The sequence below is a fragment of the Megascapheus bottae genome, chromosome 20, assembly GCF_031878675.1.
Source record: "Megascapheus bottae isolate mThoBot1 chromosome 20, mThoBot2.hap1, whole genome shotgun sequence".
NCBI classification, from domain to species: domain Eukaryota; kingdom Metazoa; phylum Chordata; class Mammalia; order Rodentia; family Geomyidae; genus Megascapheus; species Megascapheus bottae.
This window is the reverse complement of record NC_143528.1, coordinates 42629921-42653279: the sequence shown is the minus strand read 5'-3', so window position 1 is coordinate 42653279 and position 23359 is coordinate 42629921. Positions and strand designations below refer to the sequence as shown.

At 50.2% G+C, this 23359-nt stretch overlaps 1 protein-coding gene across 1 annotated transcript in view; it reads right to left on the bottom strand.

Annotated features, from left to right (window-relative positions):
- Csmd1 (CUB and Sushi multiple domains 1) overlaps positions 1-23359 on the bottom strand; it is a 705832-nt gene that overhangs the window by 76720 nt on the left and 605753 nt on the right. The window contains exons 36-40 of the mRNA XM_090353740.1: positions 22831-22935; positions 10811-10929; positions 9418-9487; positions 5854-5970; positions 1068-1277 (exon numbers count right to left, since the gene is read on the bottom strand). Of these exons, the coding sequence (XP_090209866.1) occupies positions 1068-1277; positions 5854-5970; positions 9418-9487; positions 10811-10929; positions 22831-22935 (621 nt within the window). The remainder of the gene's footprint in view (positions 1-1067; positions 1278-5853; positions 5971-9417; positions 9488-10810; positions 10930-22830; positions 22936-23359) is intronic.

Genomic DNA, 23359 nt, shown 5'->3' with positions numbered 1-23359 from the left:
TGTGCTAGCTCTGAAGCCTGGAAGCAGCAACGGGAGGGTCCTTCTCCCCACCAGCTCCCCTCCCCACACCCTGGGGAAGACCCTCGAGTCTCCAGGGCAGAGGGACCTGAACGCTGAATCCCTCCCTTTCTCCTTCCATCCTGGAAGCCTCTCACAGGCGTGATCTCCACCCATCCCTGCTGCACAGTGCTGTCCATTTTCCTCCGGTCTCTGAGCCTGAGTCTCCTCGTTTGAGGAGAACCAGGCCTGTGCAGGGGGGAGGCTGTGGCACAGACTGGGAACCTGGTCCACAGCAATGCCTGCAGTCCCAATCTTCACCACACGCCACTCCAGGCCAGCTCCCAGAGCCCTCAGAAGGCAAGGAGCCCTGATGAGCACAGAGGCACAAATGCCAGACACAGCTGGCTTCACTTTGTCACAGCCTGACTTCTCCACCGACAGGACAGGGGTGTCCGTGCGTGTCTGTCTATGTATGTCTGTGTGCATGCATATCTCCGTGTGTACACTCATGTGTGTATGTATGTGTGTGCATGTGTGTCTCCATGTGTGTGTGCATGCCTGTGTGTATATGTATGTCTGTGTGTCTGTGTGTGCCTATGCGTGCATGCGTGTATGTGTGTGTGTGTATGTGTGTGTGTATGTGTGTGTGCATGCGTGTATGGGTGTGTGTGTGCATGCGTGTATGGGTGTGTGTGTGTATGTGTGTGTGCATGCGTGTATGTGTGTGTGTGCATGCGTGTATGCGTGTGTGTGTATGTGTGTGTGCATGCGTGTATGGGTGTGTGTGTGTGTGCATGCGTGTATGGGTGTGTGTGTGTGTGTGTGTGTGTGTGCACCAGGAGGCTGCCCCTGTCCCTGCTCTTCCTCTCAGAGTCCTCAGCTACAGGCAGAAGGCCACCAGAGGCAGATCCCAACACCCAGTGTAGCTCAATTACACCGTGCCACTCACACTCAGACCCCCATACGACGTGCCATTGCAGCTCAGTCCACCCGAGCAAGCTTTTAACAGTGAATGGAAGGTAAATGCAGGATGCGTGGGGCTCTCTCGGTGCCGGTGCATTCCTTACCTTGGTAGGCAAGCTTAAATCCCTGCCGGTTCTGCGAGTGGTCACTGTAGAAGCGGATGAGAGTCTCGTGCGTTGTGCTCAGCAAGGCCAGGGGCAGATCCGAGCCGCTGAACTGCCCGATCAGAGGGCTGGTGTGGTAAGGCCCGTTCTGAATTTCCAGGTAATCGTGGTTAGCTTCCGTGGAGAAATTCAGAAACTGAATATGCGCACCTACAGGTGAAAACCACGAGAGGACGGAAATGACACACGGGGAGTGTAAAGTCACCCCTGACCTTAGTGCTGTAGCTTGACTACCCATGAGCCAGGACGGCTCTCTGGAGGTGGGGCAGCTGCTGGAGGATGCAGGCCCCACCTCACCTGTGGGCAGACGGGCTCCATGGTCTCCGTACACCTCTGGGCGGGCACTCCCACCCCTGCGCCACGAAGATGTGCTGCCCGCTTCCTGGGTGGCAATCAGTACACAAAACCAAAACACCGAACTGTTCATTTTTCCAGTTGCAGCCACAGTTGTTAAAATCATCAGCGCAAGGCTGGGATCAGAAAGTTCATCACAGCGTTGTCAGGGAGATGCAGTTACAGGTAAAAAAACAAAGCGGCAAACTTTAAACACTGCTCTTCCCTGGGTGGTCACAGGCTGGGATTAGTTTAGCAAGCGACCAATTCCCCTGCACTGCACGTGCAGAACCAATCACACACGTTTATAAGAAATCCAATCCAATTAGCCAAATGCAGGCCAGAAACTCAGGCTGGGAGTCTCCTGGGCGGCTCAGGGACCGAGCCAGTCCAGGTGGCTGAGCTCTGCGTTGTCACACCGCGAGCCACTCTGGAAATTTGGAAGAAAGTCAAAAGCAAGGAGCAGTGGAGTTGCGACACTGGGAAATTTAAATGCCACATCTCAATCGTTTTAATTTGTTTGAAAAATTTAACAAAGAACTCCAAAGAGATTAGTCATCTCGTATCATAAATCTTCGCAATTAAATTGGGTAATGAAGCCTCTCCTGAGAATGCCAATGTCTGTCTTGAAGACAGTTCTGCCTTCAATCTGCCCTGTGGTGCTCAGATGAAACCCAGGGCCTGCATGCTCCCTAGTGGAAGGAAGCTTTGCCCGCAGGCAGGGAGAGAAATAACCACAGCCTCTGGCTGGCCTTAGTATAAACCTCCAGCCCTGGGTTCTGCTGGCCACATATTCTCAACATCACCCCAAAACGCCACTGCCAGCCTAATTTACAGATGAACAAGCTGAGAAGGAAGCTCATACCCAGCTCTGACTAACGAAGGCTTTACTGTTTATGGCGCAGCAAGAACATAAGCTGATAAGAACCAGCTGCCACCACCTCAAGAAGAAATCGTTCTTCTTTTTCTTAGAGAAAAGTGATCTGCATTCTTATTTGCTCAGCTTAGCTCAAAGAGAAGAATCCACACATCACCATGTCAGTCAAAACTGGGATGGGGGCGACTGTCACGCTGTACCCCAAAAGGGCAGGGGGGTGACCCCACATCTGGGCCTGTGCAATAGTGCTCGCACAAAACCACCTGTTAATCTGGAAATGGAAGTACCAAATACGGCTCTTTGTTCAATGGAGAACTGTTAATTTATTTTAAATCTCAGCAGATTTTTTTTTGGTCAGACGAAATTGAGAGGCAGGAAGATAAAAACAAGGAAGAAGAGGTAGGGAGGGCATCTCTCAGAGGTGGGCTCTCTAGCCACACTATGGAATGGGGATGAACCAGCACCCAGCACTCAGCACCCATCACTGGGCACCCATCCCTGACCCACAGCCAGACTCAAATCTGTTCCCTTTTGGAGCAGAACTAGTAATTCAAGTATGCTAAAGAATTCATGCATGTGCATGTGTGTGCATGCCTGAGCATGTGTTCACATGTGTGTGCTCATACCTGGTTTTTTTTTTTAGAGAAAACTAATCTGTGCAGTTGGCAAAACTCCATTAACAGTGGTCACACTTGGCCCTAATCTCGGGACTCAGAAAGCTGCCAAGCCCCTCATAACTGAATCCATGCCCGGCCCGCCCAGTGCAGAGTCACGGAACACGTAGGGTGGGATGGGAAGGTCTAAAACGGAGCAAGAAGGAAACACCTGACAGGTGCTCACCGCAGCTGTGTGGGTCCCGACTCAGGGAATGTGTCTGGAGACATAGTGTGAAGGAAAACAAGCAGATCATGGGGGTAAGCCACAGAAGATGGGCAAGTTCTCAAACAGAAGACAGAACAAATCCAGCATTTTACACATGTGGAATTAGAAGTGAAGTGGAAAGGGAATTATGACAATACCACATTGTGGGGAAAATTATCATTTTAAGTAGGATAAAGCATCTAGCTACATATCAGATCACCACTGACTACCTATCAGGAAACAGAATAGAGCCCAGCTTAAGCAAATCTGGCTTAGAGCAAACTCTTTAGCTGTCTAATTTTCATCAAACTATCCAGTTTGACATCCCAGCATCCAAATGAAGGGATTAAACATAGCATGCCCTACTTATCCTTTTACTACCTCCAAGAATATTTTAAACCTTCATGATCTCAAGGAAAGTCCACATAAAGGCATATTTTTGGTGAACTTTTGCTCAGTGCACCTTATTCTAGTGGCAGTTATATACTAGAAATCAAGTGTCAATAGAGCCCCTGCTCAGGGGATTTCTGCCTCTGCTCTTTGACAAGATCTGAAGAGTAATGACTTTAGAGTCGAGCCCTCCTTTCTGGTGGAGGACAGTGGGAAGACTGACTTCTCTACCAGCACGTTTCCGGCATCTTAGCAAATGTTCTAAAGCATCTTTTGTGGCTTCTCCATGGGCCAGATGGTCAGAACGGTAACAGTTTAAGAGGGCAGCTTGTGCAACACGATGGTTTATTAACGATAACAACGATAGTGGAATGGGAAGCAAAATCCCTCTGTGGCATTTGTGCTGTGTCTCTAAACATTTTAAAGAGAATACAGGCAGAAACCCTCTTTAGGTTCAGCCTCACCAAAGCAACCAAAAACAACATGCCTGAGACTGTGGAAAGGAAGGAAAATCACTGACAGGCGGGGAAGTGTGGTGAGCCCGCTAACGGGGCGGGCACGCGGACGGCTCGCCCAGGCCCTTGAGGAGGGGCTTTGCTGTAGAACAGACTCACAGTTTGCACGAACTGCCACTGCCCATCCTCAGTGGAGCTACCACAGACCAAGAAACCACCATCCCAGCAGCGGCTGCACTCTGTCCCGCACACTGCTCAAGGGCAGTCAGCCGGGGTCCACTTGTCACTGGGAGAGGCCGACCCCTCAGTGGCAGGGAGAGCCTGCCCCCGAAGCAGGCTGTGGAGCACTGGAATGAATACTGAGAGACCGCTGCTGATGGCCACTCCGTGGACTCAGCAGCTGACCCTGGAGAGGGGATATGCCTGTGCACGGGGTCGGGAGAATTTGAAGATCGGCTGACGGCTGGCAGTTCCCGCACGTGGAGCCTGGAGGATCCCTCAGGAAGCCACACAACTTATAAGGGGAAGATCCAAAATGACCAATCCAATGAGTCATGAGCCAGACACCAGTGACCCACACCTGTCATCCTAGCTACTCAGGAGGCTGAGATCTGAGGATCGCGGTTCAAAGCCAGCCCGGGCACAAAAGGACCTGAGACTCTCATCTCCAATGAGTTACTCATAAACCAGAAGTGGACTGTGGCTCAAAGTGGTAGAGCTCTAGTGCTAAGCAAAAGAGCTGCGGGACAGTACCCAGACCCCACGTTCAAGCCCCACAACCAAAAAAATGTCAGTCATGAACTGGCTCAAGAAAAGCCACCACGATCAGCGCTGCTCAGGGTAACGGGAAAGCTGGAGCATTTCACAATTACCACCCCAGTGGCCGAGCCCAGTGGCAGAGCCCAGTGGCAGAGCCCCAAGAGGTGCAGGCTCCACACCACAGTGGAAAACCTGGAGAACAAGTCAGCTGCCAGACCCACTGAGGAACAGAGCCAGGGAAGAATGTCCGAGAAGCGGTCAAGGTTGTCTCTGCAGCTCACCGCTTTAATTTACCCTGCGGGTTGATACTCCATAACTTCTCTACTTCCAATTGGGCAAAGTCCTGGGATTTCAATGTCCTTATAGCAAACCAATTTATCTTAAATGAGGGCTATCTGAAAGAATCTTAGGAAAACGTGTGTGCATTTCTCATCTTATTTAGATGAAAGAATTCTAACCTAAATCAGAGCAGTATTTCCTGTGGTGGACTGGCTCTGGTATCCAGGAACTGAAGGTGCTTCGTGAAAAGGCAGAAATCTTTGCCTCATTTAGCTGGAGACAGGGGCTGCGAACATGCAGCTGTGGCCAGAGGGATCTGGCAAACCATTCTCTGGTCTTTCCCCCACTGTTCAGTGTCACGACACAGCACACTGCATCCTACATATAGCTCCTTATTTATAAGTCCATTGGCAGTACAATGTGTAATTAGAATTATTTTTTTTCAAATGCATCACCATCTGGAGATAACCTCCAGATGAAGAAAAGGAGAACCATTCCTAGTTGCAGAGGCAGATCAGGGAGGGTGGGCTGCCCCATTTTGCACTTCATGGGACTCCTCTATCACTGCACAGCTAATTGACTCTGAGGAGAGCCGCATGCCTGGATCCATTCTCTACCGAACTTCCTCTCCCCAAGCTGCTCTGCCGGAGCTTTATTCCCGTCTGCCATCCACCTTCAGTTAACTACTCCGCGCCTCACTGGAGCACTGTGCACCCCAGACCCCACAGAGAGGACAAGGTGTCCCCTCCCAGTGCCAGCCGGCCTCACTCACCGTAGCCCACGGGCAGGGAGATCTTCCAGCTGCAGTCCAGGTTGTTGGGGTAGGATCCCGGGAACCCGGGACTGAGGATCACTCCGCCCAGACTGGTCAGCGTGCCGCCGCAGGTGGCTGTGGAGGAGAACAGGCACGCGTCGCTGGGGGTGTCACCTTCTCTACGGGTTTCACGGCCCAGAGCTCCAGGGCCCTCCGGTCTGTGGAGCCGGCCTCCATGACCCCCGCAATGCAGAGCAGCTGGCTTCATGGCCCTCGGCACAGCCACCCTCTGCCCTTCATTCCCCTTCGCTTGAGAACCCACTTTCCCTCCGATTGTCCCTAGCCCAGCCTCAGCCTGGGGATGGTATTCTGGCCAGGCATGGAGTTGGTTCTCTCTATTGAAGGTGGCACTGATTATGTCACACCATGATCTAACTGTGTGCTTGGTACTGGGCGGGGACAAAAAGCACTGTCACTATAGTCCCAGGCCCCCAGAAGGCTGGGTGACCCCGCCATTACACTCCCGCAGCCCCTGGAAGCCTGGTGTCACCCCATCACCACGGGCACACAGCCCCTGGAAGCCTGGCCTTCCTGACAGATCGGGAACTCAAGCTTGAAGAAATGAGGAGAGGAGCCTGGAGTCCCACCCGTGCCATTCCTAGGCACCTGGCCGGGGCCCTGGGCTGCATCGTCCCTGACGTCTGCGGAGGCAGCTCTCCCAAGAAGACCTGGGCTGCTCAAACTCCTGCCTTGCCTGACCGCTGCTTCTGAGGTTCACTCCAGACACTGATGACCCAGCCAGAAATGACTTTTCTCACAAGGAATGAGAGAGACGGACCGAGGCCTGGATCTGCAGGGTTTGCCCTGGGGGGCCTGGAAAGCACGTCCTCATTCACTTGGAACCAATATAGGCATGGCACTGCTGGCTCCAGGCCGCCATGGGATGCAGCTTTCCCCTCGTTTCACAAGGCTCTCTTTATGGACAAGGCATCTGATGATATTCACGACCACCTGCCGCCTGGTTAAGCTCTCAAATCAGGGTGACGTCTGAGCCTCTCGGGAGGTGCTGTGTGAGTCATCTCCCTGATCTCTGTGATTGTGAGGAATCAGGACATTAGGTGTCCAGAATCCAGTAAGTGAAACTCTCTCTCCACAGATTTCTCCTTCCGCGCCTCCTCTGTTGGACTCATCTTCAATCCCAAACTGCCCCAGGTCTGGCATTGGCGTCCGAGGTTTGCTGCAGTCACGCAGAGCCCGTCCATCCTCGATGTGAGGAGCTGAAGACCTTGACCTGGCACCCTCATCTCATAAACTAGAAGACACTGTGTGAAACCAAAGGCCAGCTAAGCTACATTTGACCAAATCACGCATCTACTCCACTTAAATACTCTTTTACATAACCGAGAGCAAGCACGGTGTCATCCCGTCTGTCGAGCTGATTCAACGCCAAAGCACCAAGCGCCAAGGCTCCCATGGTGGGGAGAAACACGATGTGTGGATTACCACAGTCCACGCGTGGAGGAAGAGCAGGTTACACGTGTGGAGGAAAGACTACAAAACATGCATGGAGTAAAGGGCATGTCACATGCATGGAGGAAAAGAGCACACACACAGAAAAGGCAGCTCTCTTGACATTCATTTGTTCTTCCAAATGGAAACCTCCACACAAAGTATGCCATGGATATAGGCATTATCTTAATCTGCACCTTTGTTTTATAAAGGCAGCATTTACAGAATGGCCACTAAGAGATGTTAGTTATTTGAAAACAAAAGGTGTCATGAACGTGGATGAACAAGGCTCTCATGAGGCTGGCGGCCTGTCTGCTTCACCAGCTCAGCATGGCTTATTTTCCTCTGCACAAATCCTGCTCAAGGTGGTTAAGATATGTATTATGCAAAGCCATTTAGTTTCTGAGATTTGCTGAGCGGCTGGAGATTCGGCACCTGTGACAGAGACTGGTCGCTCTGCTGGGCTCGGGGACCACAAGCCATGCAGCTGACCCTGAACATTCTGAATGGTGAGCGGGGTGTGGCCAGCCCAGAGTGGGGAGGTTATCGTGGGCTTCTAAGTGGTGGCATGGCCCCCTCTCCTGAAATACCACCTTCCCACAGTGAGCTGTTTGGGAAGAACTGAGAGGCCCAGAGCCCTGGGCAGGACCAAGGCTGTGCCGAGCATGGATGACCCGAGGGCCCGGGGAGCGTGCGCGGGAGGGGCGGCGCTGGCCAGGCTCCCTCGAGGAACGTGTTCGTGAAAAGCTTGCTCTGGTACTGCAACCCCGCACCACAGCTCTGCACTGAATGTGGGGTGGCTCCAGCATCCCAGCCCCACGCACCGTAGAGCAGGCAGGAGTTGGCAGCTCCTGGAGAGGGCTGGAGGCCTGGCTGGGGGTAACCACACCTGCAGGCGGGCTCTGGGCATTGCCTGGTGAATGGACGTGGCACCCCCCCCCCCCCAGCTCCAGAGTGTGTGTCACTCCTCAATGCTACCCTGGTGCAATGAGGGAAACCAAAAGTAAACAAACAAAAATGTAAGTTGAGCAATGAGAACGTATTTTGCCTAAAGACAGAATCAGCATTTCTAATAATTGGTTTTCTTTTTGGTAAGGGTTCGCCATGGCATCTGGTGAAGGCCTGGGGAATGGAGCCTGGGGACTAGAGAGAGGCCTGGGAATCAAAACCTGGGGAATGGAGGCCAGGGGGATGGGCTCGTGGACAGTGAACTGTGGCCGTCTTAGAGGAAAGGAGGGCCAGAGGCCCCAGGAGGAGCCCGCTGGGCGGAAAGGCCTGGGGGAGCGCTGGCCACGGGAGGGTGGGGTGCTAGGGAATGAGTGAAAGCCCCGGGCCACTGGTGCTGTAGGTTCAGGGGCTCCTCCCGTGAGCGGGGCCTCTGCACATCTCTCAAGGGGCAGGGCAGGCGGAGCCCCAGTACTCAGGACATGACCTGTGACACCCACTTTGGATTTGATTCTGAACACATGGTCTTCCCGAGGTGAAAGGCCTCTGAAATCACCCCAGCCTTGAGAGGAGCCTCCCGCTTCCTCCCGCCAGTTAATAACCCAGCCTGCTACAAATCCAATTTGCCTGGCGCCTGCAGCTGGAAATCTGGCTGCTCTCCTGGCTGCAGGACCGGGGATTTGCAAAGGCTGAGCCAGCTAATCCGTGCGGGACACGCGTGGACAGCTCTCACGGCTGCCACCCCGATGCCAGTGCTTCTCCTCTCTTTCCCTCCCTCCTTTCTCACCTCAAAGTCCCTTTCCTCCCTCCTCCCCGCCCTCGGTAACAGACATTGAACTGAAGTGTGACACTTGCTAGACAATGCTTGGCTGCGTCAGCCTCTCTTGGCCCCTTTGCTTTTAGTCTGTTTCTAACTTTTAGGTAGCTTCTGCTTTTTCTCAGCCGTCTTCAGACTTGTGATCCTCCTACTTTCCCCATCCACGGGGCTGGAGAACTGCAGGCAGGCGCGCCTCTTCCAGACCCCAGGCGCCACGTGGGGAAGGAAGCCGGGCCTGTGTGGTTTGGAAGCTGGGTGGAGGCGGGAGGCTCGGCCTGTGTCATGGCACATGTGCTGAGCGCCTGTCTTACCAATGCACAGGGGGGATGGGTAGTTCCAGCGACGGACGGTTCCGGGCATACAAGAAATGTGGGAACGGCCCTGTGGAAGAGAAAAACAAAATAAAACTCCTGTTATGACAGGGAAAGGATGAACTTTGTGTGAGAATATCTGTGATCCATGGTCATTTTCAAATCTAATGACCAATGTAAAAATCAGACTCCTGCAACATCTATTGGAACAACTATGATTGAGGCACCTCCTTTACCACATAGGGGGGACATCCTCTATGAGTGTGTGTCTTTTCACTGAAACAGTCTCAAACGTCCCAGACAGACAACGCTGCTATAGCACGTGCTGCTGCGAGGAGAGGAACTGCAAAAAATAAGACCTTACTCCATCGTAGAAATGGAGCCTTCACCATGAAGTTTATCCTCACAGTCTTCTCAAGAGTGAGACAGCCGCGGTCCCTGCTGACCCGTGTGCCAGGTCTCTGCACGACGACGACTTGAAGCTGTCTGTGAGACCAGCATCCACCCACCCACCCGGCACTGCTGAGAACCTGCACAGCGCCTGGGGTCAGTGATGTGCCTGGGTCAGCTTGCAGTGCCTGAGGTCAGCACCAGGCCTGGGGTCAGTGCCAGGCTGGGGTCAGCTCAATGTGCCTGGGGTCAGCTTGCTGTGCTTGGGGTCAGTGATGAGTCTGGGGTCAGCTCGCAGTACCTGGGGTCAATGTCAGGCCAGGGTTCAGTGCCAGGCTGGGGTCAGCTTGCTGTGCCTGGGGTCAGCTCACCGTGCCTGGGGTCAGCTCGCTGTGCCTGGGGTCATGGCACAGGCCGGGACTTCAGAAAACACATGATAAAGCTGCTGCTTTCATATTTAATGAGGAGAACTACGTAAAAGGCTTGTGATGTGACAAAGACTGTTTTGGCATTGTTTCCCCACAACCAAAACAGAAGGTAGATAACGGAATACGGGATAACAGAATAATGCCTTCTCTATTAATTTATAAAAACTTGTGTATAACCAACACACACAAAGTGTCTTGTAAAATCTCCACTTCATGTTTCTTGAAAAATTTTTCCGCTTGTTGCGTGACTCGTATGCCGGGTCCCCTGGGAGAGTCTAACGGTGATTCGTTACGCTTGCAGACTGGACTGGCACAGGGCTCTGAGCAGGTGGAAAGACAGACCCGGCCGCGCCCTTGTGCTCCTTAGAATCTGCTCTGCACAGTTACTGGAAGGACACATGCGAAAATGATCATGAAAAACGAGGTGCGTGGCTCTGTGCCTTCACCGTGATTTCCGGTGAGGCCTGAGGAGGAACGGCGAGCCCGCAGGCTCTCGTGGGGCCAGGCCCGGCCGTGAGGGGCCACTGAGGACGGCCCCGAGCCTTCCCCTCCACGGAGGACGGAGAGGCAGATACCTGCAAGGTGTAGCCAGGCTCGCACTGGAAGGAGAGCACGTCGTTCACCATGTACCGGTCTCCGATTTTGATGCCATTGCTGGGCAGGGCGGGCTCCTGGCACGCAGCGAGTCCCACGGCTAGGGAGGAGCAGAGACACGGGCGGGGCGTCAGAGGAGGTCAACAAGACGGCTGCTGTGTGCATAGGGAGGGCCAGACTCCCACCCGCTTCTCCCACTCGCTACGGAAAGGCTGCGGCACCCTTCCCCACTGCCACCACCCTGAAAAACGCGGGGCTCCTTTAGTTAACAAACTTTGACACTTTCACACGTGGTGCAAAACATTTGTTCTGTCCCCAAACACAGGGCCCCGGGAAGCTTCATCTCGTGGCTGCCAGAGCCCCCCGGGCCAGGGTCCAGCAGGGGATCTGAGAACTCGGCTGTCCCTCCCGTGGAAGGCCACGGCAGCCGATACGCGGCGCCCTCCCGTCTCTCCACCTCTGTCTCTGCCTCTCCTGCTCTTAGAGAAGACACTTCCCCATTGGCTTCAGGTCCATGTTCTTAGGCAAAAGAATCAACATTCGGAACCCAGAGCTCTAATCCACACCTTGCGGGAGTAAAGTGCTCTTTAGTTAAGCAAGCCACGGAGAAGAATGACTCCACCCTGAAATTCTAGCTGCACTCTATAAGAACTGCACAGTTACGATACAGGAGAGAAAGAACGTGTAAAATGGCCAAGCACGAGCAGGGCGGTGTGTGATACGCCTGTGTGCACGGTGTGGGAATGGCGTGGAAGACGTTCTGGCTGACACGCAGGGGTGAGCAGGGGACACTGCTGCCACCAGCAGTGCACAAGTCATTCCAAAGGCCACCGAACTTTCACCACAAATTGTCTTTTTTTATAACTATAAAACATCCCTTGCATTAAGCAGAAATATGTTTTATTCCCAGCAGAGAAGTTTCAACCCACTCAGGGTTTTTTACCAAAAGTAAAACTTTTAAATATGAGAAAATATGATCCTAGAAGCCTGTAACTTGTCACACGAGCGGAAGCCTAAAATCTCTTTTTGCACCTTAGAATATGGATTATAACTGCATTTAAATCCCCTGGGCTTTTTTCCCCACTGAAGATCAACAACATCATCTGCTATGAACATTTGGTTTTTTATTTCAGTCTGAAAACATCTATTTTAAAATTTTCTGAACACAAAATTTCTAACCATAATTTAATGCACTGAAAGTCTAACCTGTGGTGGTATTATATTTTCAGTATTTTGGGATACTTCAAATACTGACTGGATAGAAAAAAGAATAAAGAACATGAATGAAAAAAGTATTCAAAATGCAGAAGGAAAATACTTTGAAATTTAAAATATATGACAAAGGTTTCAGAATAAAACCCCAATGATTTAATCTCTCATTTAAGCACAGCAGTACAATGATGTTTTTTCCTTATTTATTCTATTTTTATTGTATGTTGATTTACAGGTGGTTATTGTATATTAATTTTCATTTTCTCCTTCCTCAAATTCTATGCCTAAATCAAATTTACCTTCTGAAAATATGACTTGCGTTTATTTCAATCTCCACCAAAACTATAGTGTATTTTCTGAATATAATACAAATGACAAACATAGCACTGGTAAATGCATAATATAATTACATTCAGGAAGCAGTCTGGTGAAGACTAAGATATTTGAAATTTAGAAAGAAGCCTGTTCCCATACCAGCCTGCCTGCCTGCCTGCCTGCCTGCCTGCCTGCCTGCCTGCCTGCCTGCCTTCCTTCCTTCCTTCCTTCCTTCCTTCCTTCCTTCCTCCCTCCCTCCCTCCCTCCCTCCCTTCCCTCCCTCCCTCCCTCCCTCCCTCCCTCCCTCCCTCCCTCTGTCCTCCCCTCCCCACTCCTCCATTGATCCTGCAGACAATATAAAGTAAAATTATAAAGACATGGTATTTCTGGGCACTGGTCTTAGCATCGTCATGTATCGATTGCTTTGTCCACCCAGTCACTGAGTGAAGAGGTGGGTAAGGGAGAGACACAGCTAGAACAGGCCTGGAACCCCCACAAGAGGAGGCCCAAACCACAGACAGGGAGAGACACAGCTAGAACAGGCCTGGAACCCCCATGAGAGGAGGCCCAAACCACAGACAGGGAGAGACACAGCTAGAACAGGCCTGGAACCCCCACGAGAGGAGGCCCAAACCACAGACGGGGAGAGACACAGCTAGAACAGACCTGGAACCCCCACGAGAGGAGGCCCAAACCACAGACGGGGAGAGACACAGCTAGAACAGGCCTGGAACCCCCACGAGAGGAGGCCCAAACCACAGACGGGGAGAGACACAGCTAGAACAGGCCTGGAACCCCCACGAGAGGAGGCCCAAACCACAGACAGGACACTTGAGTACGCACAAAGTTTGTGGTTTAAGGGTTGGCAAAGGCAGCTAGAAGTTGGCTGGGAAGTAGCAGGAGAGCAGAGAGAGAGGTCCCAGGAGGAAGGAGGGGAAGGGTGACGCCTGTCCAGTCAGCTCGTATGTGCACTCTGTGATCCGAAAACTGGAAACAGACTTTAGGAAGGTCTGGGGTCCTGCGAGCACTGTTATTGTGTTCATTATTGTGGTATTGAGATTTGAGCTTGGGCTACTGTGTTTGGCAGATAGCAATTCAAATTATCCCTCGAGCCCCCTTTGACATTGCCAGTTACTATTTCTGAGCTGTGGTTTTCTGTTGTGGACGGGAACCATCTTGAACCTACAGACTCCCACACAGCCAGGCTTGCAGACGTGTTCCCTACACACGCCTTCCTTGTTGAGACGCAGTCTTGTCAACGTGTTGCTGTGATTAGCCTCAAACTGGCATCTTCCAGATCTTATTAATGGGATTACAGACATGAGCCAGCAACCCTAAGTGCATGCATCCTTCTTTACGGAATGAGTGAGAATGTTCTCTAACAAATCCCCATTTTGTGCCATGTTGTGTGGTGTGATGTTTGCGGAGATTGAAATTCTGCCTCCTGGTAAAGGGATTGTGCAGCAGAAGTGATGGGAGACTGAACCACTGGTTAGCTATTTATCGTGATGCCAACACAGACAGAGAGAGGGGCTGCTCTCAAGACTGACTGAGCGGGTGTGGATGGCCCATGTGCCTCTGAGAGGCAAGCAGATCATGGGTTCAGGGCCATGTGGGTTACAGAATAACCCCGCCTCCATGTGTTTAAGATAGGAAAACAACTTAAAAGAAGACGACTAGCTATAAAGGGCATTAGATGCAGAAATAGCAAGGGAGAGTAAATGTCTACCTGATTAGCAAAATAAACTTAAAAAAAACCCCAAGAAGTATTTAAAGAGAATCAAAATGATTTAAAAGTAGAAATGAAATAGAAGAAAAGAAGTACTAGATTCTCTAGGGAGTTGGGAGAGGCCAGAGAGGTGTGACTCTGCGTGTGTGTGTGTGTGTGTGTGTGTGTGTGTACGCACACATACATGTGAGGTGTGTCTTGCAAACACGTATGCACAGGTGTGTGTGCATGTGTGTTTGTGTGTGTGCTGGACCTGGGTTTGAACTCTGGGCCTGGGCACTGCCTCTTAGCTTCTTCACTCACGGCCAGCTCTACCACTTGAGCCACAGCTCTACTTTGGTCTCTTTGCTGATTCATTGGAAATAAGACTATCACAGACTCCCTGCCTGGACCGGCTCTGAACTTCGATCCTCAGACCTCAGCCTCCTGAGTGGCGAGGCTACAGGAGCCAGAAAACCTTTGGAAAGAAGGGATTTCCAGCTTTAGGACATCATTGTGTCCTGAACTTCAAGATGTGCTTCATGAAGCTCAGGGTTCTGGGTCACCTGGTGAGCAAGTGGGTGTGGGGAGTAAAGAAGGTGATCTGGAAGGCCTGGGGGGCCCCTGCTGGGCGGGACCGTGGACAGGACGGGAGGGCGCAGTAGACAGGGCCTCGTGGACAGGAGGAGTGGGCACAGTGGACAGGGAATGGTGGACAGGAGGGGTGGACGCAGTGGACAGGAGGGGTGGGCGCAGTGGACAGGACAGGAGGGCGCAGTAGACAGGGCCTCGTGGACAGGAGGGGTGGGCACAGTGGACAGGGAACAGTGGACAGGAGGGGTGGACGCAGTGGACAGGGAACAGTGGACAGGAGGGGTGGGCTCAGTGGACAGGGAACAGTGGACAGGAGGGGTGGACGCAGTGGACAGGAGGGGTGGGCACAGTGGACAGGAGGGGTGGGCACAGTGGACAGGAGGGGTGGGCACAGTGGACAGGGAACAGTGGACAGGAGGGGTGGGCTCAGTGGACAGGGAACAGTGGACAGGAGGGGTGGGCGCAGTGGACAGGGAACAGTGGACAGGAGGGGTGGACGCAGTGGACAGGGAACAGTGGACAGGAGGGGTGGACACAGTGGACAGGGAACAGTGGACAGGAGGGGTGGACGCAGTGGACAGGAGGGGTGGGCGCAGTGGACAGGGAACAGTGGACAGGAGGGGTGGGCTCAGTGGACAGGGAACAGTGGACAGGAGGGGTGGGCACAGTGGACTCGAGGGCCAGGCCTCCCCGTCATTCTGCATCACGTGATATGCACATGCTCTGCTTTCTCTTCACCTCTGAGGTTAAAATTTGGACATCTTATATGGCTTTTGTTTCAATATCCTGGAGGTCCTTTCATTTAGCATCATACTATATGGTCTATGTATCTAGGTTTTGCTCTATTGCAAATCTCTGCTAGTAGAGTCCAAGGTTTCTACTGATTATGACAAATGAGGGAAACCATTGAGCCTAAGTTCCTTTGAGTCCGGCTTACTTCACTTAATATGATTTTTTTCTAAGTCTTTCCATTTCCTTACAAATGGGGCAATGTTGCCATATAATGAGTGATTGTTGTCCTTAATGTGCTATGTTATCTCTCATCTCTTTTGCTGTCCCTTGGTTATATCATATTGTACAGTATCTCACCTTGTTATCTGATATATCGGATATATTTGTATTTGGTTACTTGAAATTGGATAGGGAAGGGGGGAAAACAAGATGAGGGATGGGGGTTGGGGGGAGGGAAATGGGGACCAAGACATGAGAAAGGGTATCAATGTGTGTGAAGTAATGCACCTTCTATCTGGCGAGTATCATGTAACCCTTCTATTAATTATAAAATAAAAATATACGAAAAAAATTTGACATCTTCAAATATGCTAATGTATAAAATGGTAAGTGGACTTAAATACTGAAAAGTAAGTTTTTAAACCCCGTGAGTCCAGCCGGGAGAGCAAAGCACACATAGCAAAACCATTAGAAGGACAAGTGTCCTGATGTAACAAAGATGCAGTGACGGCGTTGCCAGCCCTGGTGATACTGCGGGAAAGTTACAAAGCAAACCCAACGTCCCGGGCTTCCTTACAGCCGTCCTTCTAAATCCACTCAGGGCAAGCAGACCACGTGTGGCATCAATCTTGTAAATGAAAATGGTTTTAAAACTCATGATAAATGTACAGAATTCACCTCACACTTGAAGTAAGACAAACAGAATCTTTGTGGATAACTTTGGGTGATTGATTTTTTTTTCATCTTGGCATTATCATCATCTCTGATGCACAATTATTAAATTTCAGACGTAAGACAACAATATTTTCTGACTAGAGAGCTCTGCAAGATAAACGTAATAATCAAGAAGACAAAGAAGCAGGCCTGCTGGTGATACACTGAAAGGATTACAGAGGAAAAATCATAGCACGCACACACACTCACACACGCACGCACATGCACGCACACACACATGCACACGCACACGCATGTACACACACGCACGCACACACACACACACGCACGCACACGCACACACACGCACACACATTCACCTAATGGGCAGACCAAACCAACAACACAGGGACTAAAAAGGTTATTCTCTAATTTTGAAAAGAAGCGAAACAGTTATGAACCTTATTCTTTGTCGGAACAGCAGATAGTCCCTGCCTTGTCCCTGGTTTGACTTAGAACGATTTTTAAGTTGTTTCCTTGACAGTCTCTATGTGGTTGAACTAGGGAGATGTCATTGAGTGAGACGACATGTGACCACAGGCATCGTGTGCTGTTTCAGCCCTTCAAGCTCGTCCCCTGGGACTCACTTTTCCCTGACCCGTCCTAGCTGTATAGGATATGGGATGAATTCTTGACTCCATGCCCCAAAAACTTTTTGACTTTATGCTAATAGATGAGCAACATACACGCAGTAAAAACCGAACTTGAAATAATGTTGTCTTTTTTTGGCGGCGGCGCTCAGGCTTGCCAGTCAGGCGCTGCACCAATTGACTCACATTCCTTGGGATTTAACCATCCAGCTGGTTTTCAGATGGGGTCTCTCCTCTTTTCCTGAGGTTGACTCAGACCGCAGTCCTTCTGTTAGGAAGTTTGATATATATGTGGTATTAAACTTTCTCCTAGTTTCAACACACCCAATAAAAGTTGTTTGTAATCACTCCCTCTTCTGTTACACATCCCCTCGCATTCAGAGCAGGAGCTGTGAGAGCAGGTGGAGAGCCACGCCCACTGCAGCCTTCTCACCCAGCCGGCGGGTGGAAGCCACACAGGAGCTCATACCCGGATGTACCAATGGAGACCAGACGAGGGCAGACGCATACACTGGAGGGGGGCAGCCTTTCCAAGAAGGAAATCCACGCTGCAATACGAGGGAGCCCCAAGGACACCACGAGAGCGAGACAATCCAGCCGCCAACAGGCGGATGCTGCTTGAGAAACACAGAGCCAGCTAAAGCCATCAGACATGGAGAACAGAGGGAAGAAGGCAGCATGATTGTCCAGGACGGGGAAGTACGGGGAGGATCCAGAGCTTAAAACATGCTGAATTCATCAAGCTGAGGAAGTCAGCCGGGTTCTGGGGTGCTGGTGGCTCCCTGCTGTGAGCCTAGCTAGCCGGCAGCTTGACATCTGAGGATCTCAGTTCAAAGCCAGCCCGGGCAGGAAAGTCCATGAGACTCTCATCTCCAGTTAACCACCAGAACACTGGAAGTAGTGCTAGGGCTAAAAATGGTAGAGCACTGGCCTTGAGCAAAGGGCTCTGGCCTAAGACCCACGTCCTGCGTTCAAGGCCCACAGCCTACACCAACGAAGAAAGGAAGAAAGAAGAACAGCAATGATTTGAAAGTTGCAGGCCTCTGTTATACAGCAGTCCAATATCCCACACGGTACTGAACTCAGAAACGACGAGATACGGATGTTTATGCCCTTGTTGATGACAACTTAAAGGAAGCCAAGGCAGGAAAGGGGAGCGGTGCCCTCGGGGAACCAGAGTGCAGCTCAGCTCAAGCATGGGCTCCAAGGCCTGCGTGGAGTGTGGAGGGCCCTGGCTCCCTCCAGACACCGACGGCATCCCTGAGCCCCCAGGCTGTGCAAAGCCCAGGTGACCAGGTCCGCTCCAGGCAGCCCCACACTGTCCCCGACGCACACGCACCAAGGAAGATTTCACTGAACATGGAACATCAACACAAGAAACTGCCCGCTCTTCCCCCGCCTCTTTCCCCATCCGTCTTTACAGCTCACCCAGGTGAAATGAGTCTGCACCTGCACTCAGCTCACTCCTGAAGCCCAGGCCGGGGAGGAGGGAGGCCTCCCCTGCTTCTGCAGAGCGCACTGCTTGGCCATGTCCACAAAAGAGGACTGGGTAGGGCAGAGGAATGCGTTCTTTGTTTGCAAAACTACGGCATTAAAAAGGAACTACTGGGGATGTTTCTAAGTGAAACTATTTAGAGGAAGTCTTAAGGATCTGTTAATGCTGAATGCAGATACAGAAGTGCCCACAGGAAGTGACTGAGACCAGTGACCGTATCACCGGACACGTCCTGGCTTGTTGGCTCCAGGGCGCCGAGTGTGGGGCTCGCCACGGGTGAAGCTCTGAATGCGAGGGGATGTGTAACAGAAGCGGAAGTAAGCTGTGAGCTGGATGCACAAAGGAAACGGAATGAAGGAAATGAAAAGAAAACGAGAATTCTGAAAGCAGATGTGTGGCCCGCGCATCCATCACAGCATTCTGTGAGTCTAGTCCATCGCCAGTGTGGCCACCCCAGAAATGAGCACTGCACAGATTCCATGGGCCCAGCGTCAGGCCAGACAACCCATACCCTCCAAGCTCCATTGTTCAGAAAATCTTCATTCTTTGAAGCTAATACCAGGGAGATCACAGTACCTATTAGGAAAGGGGAAGAAACTTTCTCTACATTACTTATTATATTTTGCTCTTTTATTTTTTTATAACTTTTTATTTTATTGTTTATTTAGAATATATGTGACAACTAATATGTTAATATATAACAGAAAATGTACATAGATGTGTATATATGTATGTACAAATGTACATATGTATATATATACATATATATGTTGTCTGTTTTTTATTGTAATTAATAAAAGGGTTACATGATATTTGCCAGATAGAAGGTGCATTAATTCACATACATTGATACCCTTTCACATGTCTTGGTCCCCATTACCCTCCCCTTCAGACCCCCCCCCGTCTTGGGTTTCCCCCTTTCCCTGTCCAATTTATTTGTAGTTGGTTATTTTGCTCTTTTATAAATGAGAAATAGGTGAAAAAGCTATTTGCTTCTTTGTGTGTATTGCTATGACATTAACAGTTTCCACTTATTTTTAAATTTTAAGTTGCCCAAGATAGTCTAAGAGACAAGTTATCAACTTTCAAAATCTAGATAGCCTGACCTTTATGCTTTGACTATGTATCTTTTGACCAAGGTCATATAAACTTATGAAATAATTTCCTACCTATATCTAATTAGCAATTATATATATGTATAAATACTAACCATGAAAACCTAATACTATATTATGAAAGTATCTAGATAAATTAATAACCACAGAAAATAAAAGTATATCAATAAAGTAAAATGCACACTTTGGTATGTCTTTCATAACAATTCAGTCTTTTAACTAATGAAAATTAGCTGGTCGCCCATGCCTCTAATCAGAGCAACTCAGGAGGCTAAGATAGGAGGATGGTGATTTGAAGCCCACGGGGCCAACAAATTTCTCACACTCTTATTTTGCCAGTTAACCAGCAAAAAGCTAGACCCGGAGGCGTGGCTCACAAGGTTGAATTCCCAACATCCACAAGCTCAAGGAAAAGAAGAAAGAAATGTGCTGAGCATTAAAATATGCGAACAAGGGGTTAAGATAATAATAAAATTCAATTCTGTTTTACTTTGTGGCATCCAAGAGTAAAACCTGAGAAAAAAGGCTGCCGAGGCGAGCTCAGGGGACAGGATGGGACAGGTCGTGTGACACAGAAGCCTCGAGATGAGCCCGCGCGAGACTTCTGTGTTTTTACATGAAGCGGAGAGGAGAGCGGCCAGCCTGAAGGGAAGGAAATGAGGGGCTGCACGCCCGGGTCCCGGGCTCTGCTCTCAGCGTCTGCTCTGAGGCTGTTCCCCCGGCCTCGGCTGAACAGCTGCTGCACTCTCTGGCCCCAGCTCAAACACACAGATTTCTGCACTAAGTTCAGATAGAAGCCACTGGAGAGTGCGTGGGTTCCTCCAGACCCCGCAGGCAAATATCCTAGGCACTATAAAGGTAGAGCCAAAATAAATGGATTCTACTGTAAGCAATCACTAAGGAGGGGCCAAGTCTCGTGATGACAGGATCTCCTTCATGGTAGCTCATTTGTAATGTAGATGCGACTCTACCCTGCAAATAACTGTGAGGTTTGTTTTTCATGTTATGATAACACTTATATCCCTATTTAAAAGTTAGGTTTGAGTTAGACAGACAGATGATTGATAGATAATTTCAAGATCATTTCATTTAAAAAACTGAACACTCAAGAAAGACTTCCCTATGAATAACCTAAAAGTATTTTTAGCATTCATCTCACTGTCCTTCAGCTAGAGTCATTTAAAATCCCTAAAACCCCAGGAGTAATTCTTAAAATTACTAAAGCAATTTTTAAACCCCTGCATTACTAAAACCTCTTGAACTAGAGCAATTTAAAAATCTTGTCCGGGGATGTAGAAATCTACAAAATTGAAACATCTCTACCTGTCCAGTGAGGAGAAAAATGCCACTCTGTGCAATTGTCCCTTTCCACACCCAGGGAACCTGTGCTTCCAGGCACTTGGTGACCGCGATTCTAAAGGCATGGTGGCCATGCAGGCCGTACAGTCCATGCAGGGCAGAGCACAGGCCAGGGGGTCTGCTGGAGACCCATGCTCAGGTTCTAGGTGCCCCACTGGAAAACAGCATTCCAACAGGTCAGGTTGAAGCCTCTTCCCCCGGCCCCAGCCCCCAGCCAGGGCTGGCACAAGGCTTCTTCAGTCCAGAGTGCTGGGCAGAGCAGGGCACAAATTACTACTCATCTCCTTGACCTCTGCTCCTAGAACACACACATACTCTCTCTCTCTCACACACACACACACGCACGGACACTCACATACATGAACACATGAGTGTGAAGCCTTGCTCATAGATGGCTGGTGCAGGGCTGGCATGGGTCTGGGTCAACATGGTGAACAGATTCTGCAGATCACTGATAGCTGTTTTCACTCATTACACAGGTATGTGTTTTAGGAGAACACAGGAATTCAGGCATTTTCAGATTGGCAAGTTCATATTTCAAGGTAGATGTCCAAATAAGTAGCCAGATTAAAAACATTAAAAAATCATTTGGCAGCTTCAACCCACAGTCATCCTATGACCTGGTCCAGGTTGTAGGAGATCACGGGTAGGGGTAATTCAAAGCCAGCACAAACAGCACAGAAGCCTGGCTTCCTCCCGACTGTCAAGAGGCCCAGCGTACTGGAAGGGAGCGTGTGCCCAGGACCCACAACCCAGAAAAGAGAATGGTGACAGGAGCAGAGTCAGCGCTCAGCTCAGAGGAGCGGGTCCTCGCCGGAACGCTCTCTTGGGGAGAAGCGATGGACAAAGGATGAATGAAATGTAGATAATGCAGAGGACAAGGCTGAAGCTCAGGTGAGCACTGGCTAAACCTGCCCAATAATTAGAGTTCCCACTGCACTACTCTCGTTAAAGAAAGCCTAATGGCCAAAGAAGCTCGGCAGGGAGAAGAGCACTTACGAATGAAGCCCAAAGAACCAACGCACCTGCAAACACATTTCCTCCTGACAGACCTTCACAAAATGTGTCCTAGGAGCAGAGTTTTCCGCATGCAGCCTACACAAGCATCATCGGTGGAATCACTGGACACGGTCACGAGGATAATCCCATTCCTAACAATTGAAGGAACTTGCACACGCGTGCCTGTAACGAGCAGGGGAGTCTGACTGGAATTTGAGATGAGCCTACATTTGTCTCTGGCTCTGCACATTTAGCAGCGGCTGGAAATCTGGCCTTTCAAAACAAGCATACATTATGTCCCAGCAAAGTGTTTATCTCAATTCAAAATATCACTTATTAAGGCCTCTCCACGTATTTGCTTATTTGTAACTGCTTATTAGTGAGATGAAGAGCGCATCCAGCCTGTTCAGTGCTTGCAAACGTGTCCTAAAATCAATTCCACCCTGCACTGACGAGGTTTACCTGCCCAGCCAGACACGGAAATGTGTGCATTTGACCTCTGGCATCCCATTTATCAGACTATTAACTCAGTCTCAACCGTTTTTGAAAGGTCACAGCCTCCTCTGCAGAGCCTTCTTGGTATTAAAATGAGCAAGGCACGAGCGCAGGCCAGGGAGAGACAGCTCTTGGCGAGCTCTTATTTTTAACAGCCTTTGAGAAAAGAAATGGAAAAAAAAGGGTTATGTACACTAGATGGAAATTAGGATTTTTTTTCCTGGTTTGGTCTTCATCCCTGAGAAAGCAGTATGATAAATAGCTATGTTTATTTTTAATACCAAAAGCCTGAAATTATAGCCATTGTTTTACTAAATTATTCGAGATAATAGCTTCTACCTCCCCATTCATATGTGAAATTTCACACAGCCTCGTTTTATTCACAACACTTCAGCCCCTAATAAGAACATGCCTTCCCAGTCCGGAGGGTGGCTGAGCAGAGCAGGGGCCTTACTTTTGTACTCCAGGTGGAATCCTGCGGCGGCCACGCTGATGTCCGACTGGAAGTGCAAGTAGAGCTGGTTCGAGGTGCTGTTCAGCAGCGCAGGCACCGTGGTTCCTGGAGGACAGACACACACGTGGGGCTCTGGACGCAGACACCAGCCCAGACCTCGCCGGCAAATCCCCACCCCGCCCAGCAACCCCACGTCCCCGGAGGCCACAAAACGTCGCCCAGGGCTTCTTCTGCCATCCTCCAGCAGATGGGACATTTTCTGTCCATTCCCCAAATTGTTCTTTATCTTGTTTTCATTCATTCTGTGCACAAAAGTGGATACAGCATGCACATTCTGGATGCAGGCGCCCCGCATGTCCTGCAGTTCAGTGTGAACGGATGCCGCAAGCTCTGACTTCTTCCTGAGAGCTGGGAATACATCCTTCCTGCTCAGGGGTCGCTGCCCTGCCCCGGAGAACAGTCAGCCCTGGGAGTCTTTGCTCCATACTTGCTCATTCCCAGGTTCCTGGGGACCCCATGGCTGTTTCAT